The 18,131-nt window shown below is 39.1% G+C and overlaps 1 protein-coding gene across 9 annotated transcripts in view; it reads right to left on the bottom strand.

Moving 5' to 3' along the window:
- The window catches only part of Map4 (microtubule associated protein 4), a 135,304-nt gene that overhangs the window by 49,752 nt on the left and 67,421 nt on the right, over window positions 1–18,131 (bottom strand). For all 9 annotated transcript variants that reach the window (XM_021207323.1, XM_029542872.1, XM_029542874.1 and 6 more), the window contains exons 4-6: window positions 6,098–6,220; window positions 4,288–4,401; window positions 910–1,044 (exon numbers count right to left, since the gene is read on the bottom strand). In XM_021207323.1, coding sequence (XP_021062982.1) covers window positions 910–1,044; window positions 4,288–4,401; window positions 6,098–6,220 — 372 coding nt within the window. The remainder of the gene's footprint in view (window positions 1–909; window positions 1,045–4,287; window positions 4,402–6,097; window positions 6,221–18,131) is intronic.

The following is an 18,131-nucleotide window of genomic DNA, read 5'->3' as shown; positions in this document are numbered from 1 at the left end:
AGCATCTGTAACTCCAGTTTCAGGGGATGTGATGCCATTTTCTAGCCTCTGTGGGCAACACACATATAAACAGACAAAATAGTCAAACCGGGAAACTGTATAAGTCAGAAAAATTAAATAAATGAAAATCACTTTCTAATATTTGGCTTTTAATGAATATCAAGGTTTAGTTGTTCTGTTTTGTTGGTTTTTAAACAGGGTTTCTTTGTGTAGCTTTGATTGGCTCAAAACTACATCTATAAATTAGGCTGGCCTCAAACTCACATAGATCTGTTTCTACTTCCCCAGTGCTGGGAATAAAGGCGAGGACTACCACTGCCCAACGTGAATACAAACGTACACTAATTAAGAAGCTGCAGAGTTAATGTACGGTATCTACCTTTGACAAAAACAACATGAAATGAAAAATTTCAAAAATGAAATGATGCTAGAAAGACAAGTAATTCTTCCCTGGCCTTTTGGCTGAGATCAGTGCACTAAGAACACAAGATGTGGAGTAGACATGGCCAGGAAAAAAATAAATAAAAGAACACAGGTACATAATCAAGCTAGAAAGGGAACTAGCAACTAGATGCCATGAAAGGGCACGCTGTCTCAGGCCTCAAAGTCTGGCATTCAGTAGGGTTAGGCAGGAAGAATACCATAGGCCAGCATCGGTTACTTTATGAGACAAAATATTCCAGTGTTTAAAAATCTGCATCAAACATGTCTTTCATCACAGCACTCAAGAGAGAGAAGCAGACAAGTTTGAAGCTAGCCTAGTCCACATAGTAAGTTCCATTCCAGGTAAAATTCTGTTTCTCTAAGAAAGATAAAAAGACTGTTTATCTATATCTGCTATAAGCTGCTGAGAACACTGATTACTGATCCCATAACCAATAACTAATGAATTCGTTTTCAATAACTTACCTGTTGCTGGCTGTAGAGTTTCTATAGTAACCTCTGGGGAAACAGAGGACTCTGAGGATGGAGAGTTTGGGGCTCCCACAGACCACTCCTGAGATACAACAGCCGTGGAAGCAAATGAGTCACAGGGAAGCATACCTAATATTGAAACACAGTTTTTAAATGTGGTCATCATTAGTCACGGGAAAAGACATTTGACAGTTTAAATCAGACATGTGCTGTCAAGAAGACACAAACCCAAAGACCAATAAAATCAGACATTTGCCAGGTGGTGGTAGTTCCATCTTTAATCCCAGTACTTGGGAGGGAAGGAAGACAGATCTCTGTGAACTGGAGGCCAGCAAAGAGCTACAGAGCTACAGAGCTAGTTGTAGGAGAGCCACAGTTGTTACACAGAGAAACCACATCTTGAAACAAAAAGCAGCCTGGAGAGATGGCTCAGTGGTTAAGAACACTGACTGCTCTTCTGAAGATCCTGACTTCAAATCCCAGCAACCACATGGTGGCTCACAACCATCTGTAATTAGGTTGGATGCCCTCTTCTGGGGCGTCATTTTCTGCTTAGGGTTAATTGTTGGCTTTTTGGAGATTTATTTAGTATATTTTTAATATATAGTGCCACAATAAAGCCCTGGCTGTTCCGGAACTCTGTATAGATAAGGCTGGCAACTCAGTGATCGCCGGCTTCTCCCTTATGCCATGATTAAACCTGGGGCCCAGCATGTTATCATCTTTTAATTTATAAGTACACACATGGTGCATGGGTATATGTATTTATTTATACGCAGGTACCTACAGAGCCAGAAAGAAAGCATTAGAGCCCCTGGAGCTGTCGTTACTTGTGGTTATGAGCCTCCCCAGGTTGGTCCCCAACTCTGGTCTTTGCAAAAACAGATAATACCTCTATAGCCCAGGTTTGAAATAAATTGTTATCAGGCAAAATAGTAATATATCCCAGTAACATCAGGAACCAATGTTTATTGCTTACATTTTACTGGAAATTTTAGAATACTGAAGAGAGAACATTACCAACATCAACATCAATGGAACTCAGTGGATAGCACATTATTGTGAGCCTTCATTTACCTATGAAACAAGATTAGAATCTGCCTTTCTAAAAATGCCTAATAAATTAATAGCAAGGTGACAAATAAAAGGATTATGTTCTTCTATGTCAGACACAATATGAGATTTAATATCACAAGGCCCAAACCATTACCAATAATTAAGTGTCTTTCCTCTTTTTTTAAAAATATTTATTTGATATATATGAGTACACCGTCACTCTCTTCAGACACACCAGAAAAGGACATCAGACCTCATCACAAATGGTTGTGAACCACCATGTGGTTGCTGGGAATTGAACTCAGGACCTGTGGAAGAGCAGTCAGTGCTCTTAACCTCTGAGCCATCTCTCCATCTCCCTTCTTTTCTTTTAAAGATTTATTTTATTTATAAGTATACTGTAGCTGTCTTCAGACACACCAGAGGACATCAGATCCCATTACAGGTGGCTGTGAGACACCATGTGGTTGCTGGGAATTGAACTCAGGATGAGCAGTCAGTGCTCTGAACTGTTGAGTCATCTTTCCAGTACCCTTCTTTTATGATTATGATTATTATTAAGGGACAGAATCTCAAACTATGTTGTCTAGGTTATCTTGATGATTCTCCTGTTGTTATCCCTCCTCAGTACATGATCCTACAGGCATAGCACACACCACCACATCCAGAAAAGATTACTGCAATTTAGCTAGAGAGGCAAAATATGTGCATCTCAAATAACAAACAGTACAGTAAGGACTAATTGCTATAGGGATGTAAGAACTTTGAGGACTAGATTATCACAGAAGTTCTCAGAAAGAAAGCAGGAAGAGGAAAAGAGTGCTGCCAATATTAAGATTCAAGAGCTCTCTTAGCAAAGAAAGCAAAGAGACACCAAAATGACAAGAACTGCTATAAAAGCAATCTTATTCAAGTAGATCTGGCATATCCTACGGGGCAAACAGGACCATACGAACCATGGGGAAATGATTTGAAAGTCAAATCAATTTAAAACTACATAAAGAATGTCTTTTTAAGATCTTCTTCATGAACATGAGGACATATAAATATTTAAGGATTCAAGTTAATCATTAACAGCAAGATATTAATAATGGGCTACAAAAGACAACAGAAAGGCTGATTAGGAGACTAATGGAGTGATCTAGATGTGAAGAGACTTAAATTAGAGGAAAGCAAAGAGGATATAAAAGAATACAAGGCAGGTCCTACAAATACGCTGGTGGCACACACCTGTAATCCAAGCTACTCCTGAGAGTGATTGCAAGAACATGAGTGTGAGCCCACCCCAGACAAAATAGCAAGATTCTGTCTAAAAAAAAAAAAATGGAGTAACACTTCAAAGGAGAGGAGGAGAAAAGAGAGCAGTCAGAGAATACTCAGAGCAACCAAAACATAGAGATGCAAACAAGACAAGATGAGGGTACTACTGATAAGTGATAACTGTTGTTTACAATGGACTTGACACTGTGCTATCTATTTAACCTGATTTTATCATCACATCTCTAGAGTAGGAACTAATGCTGGCTCCACTGTATAGATCAGTAGGGAGGGTTGAGTTGGCTCAGCTGGACTGCTTGCTCAGGATGCAACGAGCGACCTGGCTGTGATTCCAGTGATTCACAAACAAAGCCCTGTGGCATTCATAATCTATAATCTCTGTACTTGGTAAGTAGAGGCAGGAAGAGTAAAAGAGGTCATTTTTTTGCTAGATAACAAGTATTAGGCCAGCCTAGGATATAGGAGATTCCCATCTCAAATAATAAGAAATGAGTAATAAAAAACAGAATTTCTTCTAGACCATGAAAAGTAAAATGTGGACAAAGATCTGACCATACTTTATAGGATTCCAAGTCTTATAAAAACCTCAAATGTAATTTCTAATTTGCTACTGGAGACCTTAGAAATCCTTACTCTTTCCGTTTTTCAATTTCAAGGTATTGTGTAATATATTGATTTAAAGCTATATCTTAGGTCCATGAATACCTGCCATATGTGTGTATATGTATATGCATATATTAATTATATATTATACATAGCTAATATATTGTATATACATATATTATATATAATTCATGTTTCATGATTTCACATTAGTTCAGATGTATGGTCCCAGAAAATGGGAGGGAGAGAAAAAGAGAATTAGGAATTCAAGACCATCCTTGGTTACATAGCTAAAGCCAGCCAAAGCAGATTTCTTATATAGAATTTAACTATAAAAATTGTATTTTTCTCTTTATCATTTGTCATTTATTGTATGGATCTCTATACAGTAAATAAATGATAGATCTGTCATAATAGATCTAGTTGAAGCCATACCATAACTGTCTTCTGAAGGATTGTTTTGTTCTGTAAATGCAGAAGCATCTGTGGGTCCACTGGAGACAAAGAGCAGATCTGACAAACCATCATCATGGTGCACGTTAAAGGGATCTAGGATGAAAAAGAACCAAAGACACATACACTGTGAATACAATTAGGAAGATAATTCTCTCGTTTCCTATGAATGCTGGTTTGTTACATTTGTATTGCCAATTAAATAACATGACTACATATGAAGCAACAATAAATATTCACTAATTCACTTGGTATAATAAAATATAATTCATATAATTATAAAATAATTATAATTACAATCCTCTAAATTTGAATATTTAAGATAGGAAGCAAACATAAAACTTCACAATACTCCACTTTAAGATTCTACAAAGTAGGGCTGGTGAGATGGCTCAGCAAGTAAGATCACCCGATTGCTCTTCCGAAGGTCCTGAGTTCAAATCCCAGCAACCACATGGTGGCTCACAACCATCTGTAACGAGATCTGACTCCCTCTTCTGGAATGTCTGAAGACAGCTACAGTGTACTTACATATAATAAATAAATAAATATTTAAAAAAAAAAAAAAAAAAAAAANAAAAAAAAAAAAAAAAAAAAAAAAAAAAAAAAAAAAAAAAGATTCTACAAAGTACAGACAGAGGAAATGGAAATTTCAATATGCTAATAGACATACTTTTAAGATATTAAAACAAACAGAAAATGGGGACTATGTGATGGCCATAAAAACATAAACACCTAAGATAGATTCCCCATGACCCACAAGGAAGTCTAGTATGGTGGTAGATGCTTGTAATTTCATTCTGGAGACAAAGATACACACAGCACACAAAAATTAAAATTAAACAATAAAATTATGTTGGATTTATGAGCTATACAATGAAATTCTATCCCCCCCCAAAAAAGAGCCAAAACAAACAAACTCAACTAAATGTTATCAGTAGAAAAGGCTAAAAACCATTTTTTTTTTCATGTGAACCTCTATAAAGACAAAGCACTTCAATGCTCACTCAGATCAGTATGGCATTGAATGCTTGAATTCCAGAGTTCTCCAGAGTTCAGGCCAGGCCAGCCAGGGCTACACAGTGAGATGCTGTCTATCTTTAAAAAATAAAATAAAAATAAAACTTGGGACTAGAAGACAACTTTGAGGGTCAGTTCTCTGTCACACAATAAGTACCATTATTACTGCAGTCATTTGGAAAGACTTTGAGTGCTAAGGGACTACTACTGAACCTATAGTTTGAATATACATGGATATGATACAAATATTAGTAATTGGTTTTTAAAAGAAAAAAAAAACTAAAGTAAGTGCTTCTGAAGAAGAGATAAATAGAGCTGGGTGTGGCTGGCTCACCCCTGTAATTCCAGCTCTTTGAAAGGCTGAGGTGGGAGACCTACCAGTGTGGATTACTGTGTGAGACACTATCTCAAAGAAAAAAAGTAAAGGATAAAGATAATGGTCCGGGCTGGTGAGATGGCTCAGTGGGTAAGAGCACCCGACTGTTCTTCCAAAGGTCCGGAGTTCAAATCCCAGCAACCACATGGTGGCTCATAACCATCCGTAACAATCTGGTCTGACACCCTCTTCTGGAGTGACTGAAGATACAGTGTACTTACATATAATAAATAAATAAATCTTAAAAAAAAAAAAAAAAGATAATGGTCCAAGTAAATGTGTTATGATTATACTTTGGCCATGCCTTGCTAAGTTATTTTGTAGCTAAAATTCTCTTGGTGGAAGTTACAGCCTTGTCACCTATCATCTCACAGGACACATACAGCCTGCACTTACCAGCTTGGTTAGTGTCTAACACTTGCTGAGGCTGGAAACAAAAGCTTGCATCTTCTGGCCAGTTCATGCTGTTCTGATAATCCGGATAGTCCACTTTCTCTCCAAGGAAGTCAGTTGGAGACCCTTAAGATTCAAACAAAATAAATAGTAAGATATCACTGTTTTCCAGTCTACCCTTATTTACAAAATACTACAGATAGAACAATATAACACAGTCACATCTAATAAATACTTTTCAGGAGAAAAATTTTTGTTTTCTGTGTTTTTCAGACAGGGTTCTCCCTAGGTAGTCCTGACTGGCCTCAAACTAGAGATTCCACTGCTTCTACCTCCTGGAAAGCTGAGATTAGCAGTGTGGGTCAAGCCCAGTAAGGGGTGGGGGTGGGGGGATGGGGGGACTAAAGCTAAAAGGAAATGGAAAGAATGGTCAAGAATGATTCAGTATGCCTGGCCATCGGGGCGCACGCCTTTAATCTCAGCACCTGGGAGGCAGAGGCAGGTGGATTTCTGAGTTCAAGGCCAGCCTGGTCTACAGAGTGAGTTCCAAGACAGCCAGGGCTACACAGAGAAACCCTGTCTTGAAAAAACAAAAAAGATTTAGTATTAAGGTAATTCTTGGGCAAGCAAGATAGTTGAGCAGGTAAAGATATTTGCTAACAACAAGCTTGATGACCTAAGTTCCACTCGGGCTGTCAACTGACCGCCACAAGTTTATTTGCCATATTATGTACTTGCTCAGACAGAAAGACAGACAGACAGACAGACAGAGAGACAGACAGACAGATGCACACACACACACACACACACACACACACACACAATTTCTGGACAAACGCAAGTTTAGATTCAAAGCAAATTAAATTTAAAATTATTTAAGATTTAAAGGCTGTATATTCTATCTATACAGAAGGTTTTTAACAAGTATAAACAACAATTTTGAAAAAAAAAAGTTCAAGGGCCTGTAGTGCCTAATTTCCAAAGTTATTATAAGTTTATTAATAACTCCCTTTGGTACTGAGCAGGCATTTAAAGGCTGACAAAAAAATAAGCACCAAGAAATGATATTCAGAGAAGAGATAGAAGAAAAAAATTGAAACAAAAACATCCCAGTCAAAAACTCTGACCCATAATTGTTCCTGTCTGAAAGAACTGAAAAAATAGAGAGGAGTCTGAGGAAAAGGAGATCCAGCAACAGGCCCAAAGTGGGATCCAGCTCAAGGGGAGGCCCCAAGGCCTGACACTATTACTGATGCTATGGAGCACTCACAAAACTGTTCCTATCATGACTGCACTCTGAAAGGCCAAACAAGTAGCTGAGAGTCAGATGCTGTTCATTGGTTACACCCAACCAATGGACAGAAGCTGCTGGCCCCTGTGGTTGAATTAGGGAAAAGCTGGAAGAAGCTGAGGAGGAGGGCAACCCCATAGGAAGACTAGCAATCTCAACTAACTCGGACCCCGTGATCTTTCAGACACTGGATCACCAACAGGCAGCATACACCAGCTGATATTATGAGGCTCCCAACACATACACAGCAGAGACTGCCTGATCTGGACCCAGTCAGAGAAGATGCACCTAACCCTTAAGAGAGGTCTGATGGGGTTGGGGGTAGGGAGTGGGGACGTCCTCCTGGAGACAGTGGGTGGTACAGAGAGGAGGTATGGGGAGGTATGGGATGTGGGACAGTCAGAGGATGGACCCAGAGGAGGATAAAAATCTATGTGTAAAAAAGAAAAGATTTAAAAAGAAAAGTCAACTGGCAGAGCTGGAGAGATGGCTCAGGGGTTAAGAGCACTGACTGCTCTTCCACAGGTTCCTAGTTCAATTCCCAGCAACCACATGATGGCTCACAACTATCTGTAATGGGATCCTATGCACTGAGACTGTCTTCTGACCTCCACAGGTATGACTGCATGCATGTGTACACACACAATTGCACACATGCACACACATGCACATAGAACTTAAAAGATCATAAATCTGATTTAAAAAAAAAAACAACTTCAAGTTGGAGAGATGGCTCGGCAGTTAAGAGCACTGTCTGCTCTTCCAGAGGTCCTGAGTTCAATTCCCAGCAACCACATGGTGGCTCACAACCATCTATACAGGGATCTGATGTCCTCTTCTAGCATGTAGGAGTACATGCAGAAAGAGCACTCATATATAAAATAAATCCATCTTTAAAAAGAAAAAAAAAAGAAAATAATGGACATTTGAATAAAATGTATATGAGATATTATTACAGGAGGAAATGCAGCTCATTATTATTTGCCCTTAGGGATATGTAAATTGAAATGGGAATAAAGAACCACAACATTAAATATTAAAAAGTCAATTATCAGCTAGGGTGTAACTAAATGGTTATAATAGCACTTGTCTAGTAGGCACAAGGCCCTGAGTTTAATTCCAAGAACTGGGGGGGAAAAAGGGGATTGAAGGCTGGAGAGATGGCTCAGTGGTTAAGAACAAGAGGATACAAATTTGGTTCCCATTACTCATGCTAGGTGACTCATGACCACCTAAATTTCCAGCTTTGGAATATCTGATACATAGGGCCTCTGTGAGCATCTGCACTCACATACAAACACTAACAATCAGGGGGCAGAGGTAGGCAGATCTGTGTGAGCCCTGGTCACATTCTAGGCCAGCCAGGGCCACATAGTGAAATCTTGTAAAAATTTAAGCCTATGATCACTAAGGATGACAATACTGGAAGATTTTAATGATTCGGTAAACTTGGAAACTTCCTGTTAGGAATGTGGAAAATGGGGGCTGGAGAGATGGCTCAGCGGTTAGAGTACTGACTGGCTCTTGTTCTTCCCTTCCTGCTCCCCCTCCCCCCTCTTTCCCCATTCCCTTCCCCTGCCCCATCCACATGCTCATGGTCAGCCTCTACTCCTCCTCTTCTCTTCTCCCCTCCCCACCTGTCTGTCTGTCTCTGTCTCCTCTTTCCTCTCTCTCTCCTCTCTCTCTCTCTCTCTCTCTCTCTGCCTTTCTCTGTCTCTCTCGCTCTCTGCCTTTCTCTGCCTCTACTACCCTCAGAGGTTCTGAGTTCAATTCCCAGCAACCACATGGTGGCTCACAACCATCTATAATGGGATCTGATGCCCTCTTCTGGAGTGTCTGGAGAGAATAAATAACTTAAAAAAAAAAGATTGTAAAATGGGCCAGGTGGTAGTGGCGCATGCCTTTGATCACAACACACTGGGGGACAGAGAGTAGATCTCTGAGAGGCCAGACTGGTCTACAGAACAGCCAGTCAAGGTTCCAGAGAAACCCTGAATTGAAAGAAAAAACAAAAACAAAAAAAAATTAAACAAACAAAAAAACAAAACAAAAGAAGACTGTAAATGGTACAGGTAAATTTAGGAACCCTTGATGGTTTCCTTTTGTTGAGTTCAACACTGATTTGTGCATGTTTGAGGATGAGAGAGAATGTGAGTGTATTCACATTGAGGTGGTCAGAGGACAACTTGCAGGAGTCTGTTCTCTTGCATCATGCAGGTCCTGGGTACTGAACTCAATGGATCAGCAAGCTTGGCAGCCAGTGCCTGTACCTCTTGTTGAGTGATCTTGCCAGAATTCCTTTCATTGTTTAAGTGACATCTTTATTGGGGTATAATTCAAGTCAGTCATATTCATCCTTTTCACATCAGGATTCAGGGAGATTGATATGTTAACAGGGATGTGCCGGGTCTTTGAAACATTTTCTTCATTTCAAAGAAAAATACTATAATCTTTTGCCCAAGTCTTACCCCTGCCCTGACATCAACTTTGTTTCTATGGACTTAAATCAGATAATCGATATAAGAAACTGACCTCTTTCATTTACAGTAATAGTTTCAAGGTCCTGTTGTATCCTAACTCAGAACTCCTTCCTCTCCAAATGGTACTCCACTGTATGACTACCTCATATTTTCATCTATTGATCAGCTGAGGTTTGGTTGTTTTCGCTACTATAAATAATCCATGAACACATAAAACCTGTATTTTCAGAAAGACTCCAGACATAGAATTGGAGGGTCACATAACAATTTTATGTGGAAGCTTTTTTTTTTTTTTTTTTTGGTTTTTCGAGACAGAAGGTTTCTCTGTATAGTCCTGGCTGTCCTGGAACTCACTTTGTAGACCAGGCTGGCCTTGAACTCAGAAATCCGCCTGCCACTGCCTCCCAAGTGCTGGGATTAAAGGCGTGCACCACCACGCCCGGCTTATATGGAAGCTTTTAAGGAGCTATGAAACCTTTCTGAAATGGCCAAACAAGGCTGTGTGGTTGCAACAATATTATGTAATTGGCTTTCTCTTCCCCATATACTCATCAGTGCCTATCTTATTTTAGCTATCCTAGATCTGGCCTTGGTACAAAGTGTTATATTCTTCTGTTGGAGTTTTTTCCTTTAAAGATGATTTTTCTGGGGACTGGAGATGGCACAGTGACTAAGTGTGCACACTGTTCTTGCAACAGACTTGATATCAATTCCCAACACCCACATGGGGTGACTACGACCACCTGTAACTACAGTTCCAGAGAAATCAGAAACCTCTGGCCTTCTGAACACACTGAGGCACATGAACACCTGTACACAAAACTGAAACAAAATTAAATTCTTTTCTTTTTTTCCTCTCCTTTTAAACCACTTTTCCTTTGTTGTTTAGATCTGCACTTCCTTATAAGCAAACATGTTAAGTATCTTTAGTACAGAAACAATGTGTTTCATTGTGGTATTTTTGTACACTCACAACATTCATGGTCAAGGTGAATCCCCAAATGTCATATACACAGGTCTCTAGGTATCTCTATTATATGCTAACTGATCTATAGGTATCTTTTTTTGTTTGTTTGTTTTTTGTTTTTCAAGACAGGGTTTCTCTGTGTAGCCCTGGCTGACCTGGAACTCACTCTGTAGACCAGGCTGGCCTTGAACTCAGAAATCCACCTGCCATTTCTGAGTTCGAGGCCAGCCTGGTCTACAAAGTAAGTTCCAGGACAGCCAGGGCTATACAGAGAAACCCTGTCTCGAAAAACCAAAAAAAAAAAAAATAAGAAATCCACCTGCCTCTGCCTCCTGAGTGCTGGGATTAAAGGCTTTCGCCACTACACCCAGCAAAAATTGTTTTCTATCACCTCTGATTGGCTGATCAGCAAATTAGCTGGGCAGAAGAGAATAGGACTAGACTTCCGATCATAGTCAGGAGGTCAAAAGAGAGACCAGAGAGGGTGAGTGGGGAAGAAGAAAGGTATAGAGACACCATGTGGAGGAACCACAGGAGGATTAGAGGATTAAGGTCAAAACAAGCTGAGAGCTCAGCCATGAGGATACATGTGAACTAGAGTGAGGCAGGGCAAGACCAGATGGCAAATAACAGGCATGTGGCTGGGTAGTAGCAGGTCAGTGGAGTTAGAATAGCTCAGCACCCACCCAGCTTAGTGCTTGCATCTTGTTATTAAAAATACCAGATTATGTTGGTTATTCAGGAGGTAAAATGGGGTAGAGCAAGCATTGAAATGCCCTGTAGTTATTTGGGAGCAAAGGGTGTGTGTGTGAAGAAAACCCCTCAAGAATTACATCTATACATGGCAATGCCATGACTTATGTCTCAGTTTCTGAAGAACATCTCATAACTCTAATGTTCATTGTCTCTTCTTTCTTTCCATATTTACTATACTAGGAAGGAAACAAAGTAGTCCCTTATTAACTAGTTTTATATTGCCCCCTAAAATAGTTCTCTTAGTTCACATATATTAGTATACAGATTCATTACTCTTTAAAACAGTAAGACAGGTCTGGAGTCTTAGCTCAATTAACAGACAACTTCTGACCATGGGTTCTGATTCCCAGTACTAAAGAAAAAACTAACAACTGTGCTTTTACAACTTTTGTTTGTTTTAGGTTTTTGGGTTTGGGTTTGTTTTTTGTTTTTTGTGTTTGTTTGTTTGTTTGTTTTGGTTTGTTTCATAATGTCAGGTACACTGAACTGTGCAAAATACTGTTTTTAAGAAAGTAAGTTACTACCAGAATTGCCAAAATGAATTTGGCTGGGCTTGGGGGTACACACTAATCCCATCACTAGGAAGGCAGATCTCTGAGTTGTTGAGGCCAGTGAGTTCTAGGACAGAAACAGTAAGCACCCATCTCAAAAGAAGTGGTGGGGGGGATCACATACATGGTTTTCTTTCTAGACCAAACGTTTTATGCTAATACTTTCACACTATACACCATACTTTTTGGAAACTGGTCTGCATTTAGAATGGAGACTATACTTTCAGAGATTGTTTCAACAATTCTTTAGAATGAAGGTATTTAAGGAGTCCAAGGAAATTAAGCAGTACACTAAAGGCCTTCATGACTGCATATGTTTCTTTGTCTTTGGTAGGAAACTATAGTTGTAACTCGGAGACGTGGGTACACCTTCTCACACTTTCTGAAGAAGCCACATTCAAGTGTGATTAGTAGGCTACGTCTTTCCAGAAGGAAGCTGCAGCACAGCCCAAGACGGCTCTCGGGAGCCTCATTCAGAACAAATAGCATCTAGCTGTCAGTATTATTAATGAGCAGCTTTAACAGAAACTCACTCCCACATCTTCAGCAGTCACTGCTGACCTAGATTTTGTTCTTAAAACTCAGCTAAGGAAGCAAGCTCCCCTGCAGGAACAGCAGCATTCAGCCTAAATTTATTTCTTACTCTATAGTCCTGGCTGGTATCAAACTTTAACAGCTTCAATACTGGTTGGGATTATAGATATGAGCCATCATGTCTAGCTTTGGATTTTTTCTTTTCTTGTTTTGTTTTTATGGTATAATTGTAATCACTAAGAACCTGTTTTAGTAAAATAATGAAAAATAAAACTGTAAACAATAATTCAATTTACCTGAGGAAATATAAATGACCATATCCCCATCTCTAGTCACCTTTAGATGCCTTGGTTTCTCTAGTAAAGCAGACTGGGTGGGCCAGTGAGATGGCTTTAGTGGATTAGGCACTTGGAGCACAACTCTGGTGACCTGACTGGGAGAGTTCCAGACTTAAAGAGAGAAGAGAATTGACTCCATAAAGCTGTTGTCTGACCTTCACACATGTGCTGTGGCACTCATACCCCAGTCCTATGCACTCACAATAGTAGCATTAAAACTACAAAATAGCCAAAAGAGGTAACTCAGTGGTTGAGAGCGCTTACTCTCTTCCAGAAGACCCAGGTTCAGATCCCACATGACAGCCTAGAACTGTCTGTAACTCCAGTTCCAGGGGTCTGATGTCTTCTTCTTTTCTCATATACACACCCATATACATACACCCAGGTAAAAGACTCATATGTATAAGATAAAAATAGAATTACAAAATAGGAGAGAATAATAGGTTATAGGAGGCAATTTCCATGAAACTGAGCATTTACCAGAAAAAGCAAGTGGCTAAATTTTGTAAATACCAATTAGTCAACTATTCCATCATTGTATCAAAGTCAGAATTCTATATAACATCAGGCTCAGGTGTATTAGTTTATTACTTTTAGTTTTTTGAGTCAGGATTTTCTTATTTATCCCTGGCTGACCTGGAATTACCTCTAGATCAGGTTGGCCTCTGCTAGGAATAAAGGTGTATGCCACAACACCTAAATTAGACCATGGATTTAATATAAGAGCATAAAATTTTCACGGCTATGGTTTTAAATACACATTATAAAAAACCTTTAAGAAATTACCATTTGAAAAACAAAAAAAGAAATCAAATAAATAAATAAATAAAAAGAAGAAAAAAAGAAATTACCATTTGTCAAATTGTCATACCAAATCAAAGAATACTCCCATAATCTAATATTCCATCCAGATTTCCTTCATGTACTACACAACCCAAACAACATACAAGGACAGGCTGCATAGAGCATCACCATGTATATTACCTGGGGCCTAACTGGTATCCAGAAAATGGTGTTAAATAACCAAGTAATTACAAACAATTGGAATTTCCAAGGAAAAATGCCATCTGGAGAGAATACCAACTGGCAGTCTGTAACTAAGCCATCTCTCCAGAGGTAGACGAGCACTTTTATAGCATTTATTGTCCTGTCTTTCTTTAGTTTTGGCAGTAACTCACATATCATGGATTTAATCCATGTACCCCAAAATGACGTTGAACTTCTGATAGTCCCAAGCGAGACTGCTTTCCAAGTGCTGGAATGACAGATATGTGTCATTGCACCAGGCTTACATGATGCTAGGGATCAAAGCCTGGCCTCCTGCATGCAAGGCTAGCACTCTGCTGCTACTTTCCTGGCTGTTCTTTCAGGTTTTTCTTAGGGGGAAAAAACAAAATAACAAACAAACAAACAAACAACCCCCCCCAAAAAAACTTGGAGCTGGAGAGATGGCTTAGTGGTTAAGAGCACTGGCTATTCTTCCAGAGGTCTTGAGTTTAATATCCAGCAACCACATGGTGGCTCACAACCATCTGTAATGGGATCAATCTGATGTCCTCTTCTGGCATGTAGGTATACATGAGATAGAGTACTAATATACATTAAATAAACACATCTTAAAACAATACTATAACATAAGAGAATTTACATAAACTAAGCCGATTCATTAAATAACTTAAAGCTGCCAGTTCACATAGTGTAAAAGAAGAATAAAAGAAGTAAGTGCAATCAGGTCAGAAAAACAGGCTGAGTAAGCCAGAACTGTCATCTCTGACATGATGCATAGCCATCTTAATTAGAGAAAAATAGAAACTAGTTCTTTTCTTTTTTTAGACAAAACAGAAATCAAAATATTTCCTTAAGGTATCAGTAATTCAAAATGAACCCCATTTCTATTCTTATATTCCATTAAAATAGGTTATATGTTAATTATTAAGTATTTTGAAGTGAAAGAAGTTAGCAGGATTTAGTATAAAGTTAGAAACTTTGATTATACATAGTCATAATCAAAATTCATCTGTGGTAACTTCATGTGAACATTAAACTTTATTTTTTTTTACATATATCCCATTTTCAATGGTGTTTATTATTTCTTTTTTTTTTAAGATTTATTTATTTATTTATTTTTATTTATTATATGTAAGTACACTGTAGCTGTCTTCAGACACTCGAGAAGAGGGAGTCAGATCTCATTAAGGATGGTTGTGAGCCACCATGTGGTTGCTGGGATTTGAACTCTGCACCTTTGGAAGAGCACTCGAGTGCTCTTACCCGCTGAGCCATTTCACCAGCCCTATTATTTCTATATACTCCAAGCAACTATAGACAATAATCCTAGTACTTGGGTGGCATAGCAGATGTCTTCCTATGAGTCTGAGGTCAGTCTCATCTCCAAAGAGACTTCCAGGCAAACCAGGTTAGTGAGAGTAAGACTTGCACAAGTAGGCCTAGTGATGCTCAGCTCACTATGTAGTCAAGGATGGCTTTGTACTTCTGATCCGTCTGTCTCTCTCTACCTCCCAAATTAAGAGGCTTTTGTCATCTTGCCCAGGAAGGACCTAAGATCTCCTGCTGTTAAGCAGGTACTCAACTGAGCTATGGTCCCCAGTCCTGTCTTTAACTCCTGGTTGCTCACTCAACACACAACCTTAAGCATATTGCCTTCTTACTACAAAACTGAGTAAAGAAAGAATTCTACATGATAAAATTCTGCTACCTTGCTTTGCTAGCACCCAATAAAAGCACATCACTGCACACTGCACATACTTAATATACAGTACTATGTCTTTTACACATACTTGTAATCATACCCTACTATACCTGCTCCTGAAGGTTGTCTTTTTGTGGCTCTGAGAATTGAACCAAGCAAGGGTCCAGATCATTAAAGGCAAGCATTCTACCACTGAGCAGCACCCCTAGCCTTTCACAGTTAACAGTCCAGTCAAATATACACCAAGTCTTAAAAAGATAGATCAAATTAATTAATCTCTAACAGGTGATCATTTTTCTTTAAACAATGTAAGCCAGGTCTGATGACATAAAACTTTTGAGGTAGCTCTAGGACTAAAAATTCAGGTCAACATATATTACACAGGAATTCTTGAGGCCAGCTTGTCTGAAAATGAAATAAAATAGTATAGAGCCAAACAAAAATGGAAAATAAAGAAGTCACCTTTTAACTCAACCATTCAATTTGCAGGACAAACACAGTTCTCTCCCTTTACCACCTGGAGTCTGAGAATGAACTCAGGCTTCAGGTTTGGCAGTAAAATCTTTTCCTGCTGAGCCATCTCAAAGGCCCTGAGGATCATCTTGAATACTATCTTCCTGTCTCCACTCCCACATTCTGAGATTATAGACAAACATTATCATCTTCATCTTCTTCCTATTGGCTTGTACTGGAGACCAACTGCCTAACCATGACCCTGTAGTCCAGTCTCTCAACATGACCGAATATTAACCTATCCACCTCTAGCTAGGCATGGACAGTACCCAGACTGAATTCAAGCAGATCTGAAAAGATGAATAAATTACACAGCAAAAGACTCAAACTGCTTTTGCTTCCTCCTCAACCCATGATAATGGCCTCCCCAGAGTTCCACATGGCCAACTGATTAAGGAAGGAAAAAACATATTATACAACATTCCCAAAGTGGGAAATTAAATAAAAAAAGAAAGACAGTGTTGACATACTGGCTGTAAGCCATATTCTTTCTCTAGAACTAGAGTGCTTGCTTGACAGACCCACAGTTGGTGGGTTGGGTTGACTATGATGGCAGCACAAGGACCTAAAACACAGTCTTCCCCTACAGACATCTTACCTCACTCAAGCTAGCAAATATCCACAGGATATACCAACAACGAGACCAATTTAGTCATCTTTCCCCAGGTGGAACTAGTTAACTACCTGGTCAGCTGGTCTCAAGCTGGATGTTTTCCAAAGTAGGAGACAGACTTTACAGGAGAATGCCTGTATGAATCAAAAAAATTTTTTAAAGATTTATATATTTTATGTATATGACTGCACAGATAGTTGTGGGCCATCATGTGGTTGCTGGGAATTGAACTCAGGACCTCTGCTTGCTCCCGTCCAAAGATTTATTTATTATATTATATGAAAGTACACTGTAGCTGTCTTTAGACACATCAGAAGAGGGCATCAGATCTTATTACAGATGGTTGTGATCCACCATGTGGTTGCTGGGATTTGAATTCCAGACCTTCACAAGAGCAGTCTTAACCGCTGAGCCATCTCACCAGTCCCTGAATCAAAATCTTGACGTCTCACACACCTGTTTCTAAACAAGTCGAGGATGGGCATTTTAACAACAAAGAATTGCAGAGTGGAGCTCATGTCTGTGAGATGCACCAATTTCCATCTATTCCATCCCCTAAAAGGTATAATTTAGAAACAGAACTGCTTACTGTTCAGTTAGACAACACTCTGAAAGAAGTATCGATGCATTGAATCAGAAACCATGCATGGTGCTGTCTCCCCTACTGCCAGAATACACACATTTAGAATCAAGGAGAAAGGTAAGTGGGTTCATTCTCCTATTTGTTTATGCATAGGCTTGAAAACCCAGGGCCTCATATGTGCTAAGCACACACTCTACCTCTGAGCCATATCCCAAGCCCTTGCCACACATCAATCTAGAACCTACTATTCCACCTTGCCAACTGAGTTCTACTAATTTGGATGTTTTAGTTTCCAAAAGGGAAATAACATCTTCTAGCCCACACAATTAATGATGCAATTAAATTAGAAGATGCAAATGATTTCCAATTTGGTCAACTCTTTATGCCAGTGAACCAATAGGCAGAACCTATGGGCTGAAACGACTGGGTCCAACTAATTATAAAGAAAGTCATTATATAATGAAAGCCAGGAAGACTCTCTGGAACCCAAGGGGATCCTCTGAAGCATCTCTTCACACTCCCTTTCCAAAAATAGTAGAAAACTACAAGAACCAAAACTAGGCTAGACTAGGGAATCAAAGTTTGAGTCATTTCTCTAGATAAAGAAATTCAACTAGCTCAAGTTCTGCCTGAAGAAAGGAAAATATAAAATTGGTAATTTAGAAAGCCAAGGCACTATGCTACACATTTTTTTTTTTTTT

The sequence above is a fragment of the Mus pahari genome, chromosome 10 (genome assembly GCF_900095145.1).
Source record: "Mus pahari chromosome 10, PAHARI_EIJ_v1.1, whole genome shotgun sequence".
NCBI lineage: Eukaryota > Metazoa > Chordata > Mammalia > Rodentia > Muridae > Mus > Mus pahari.
This window is presented reverse-complemented; position numbering and strand designations above follow the sequence as displayed.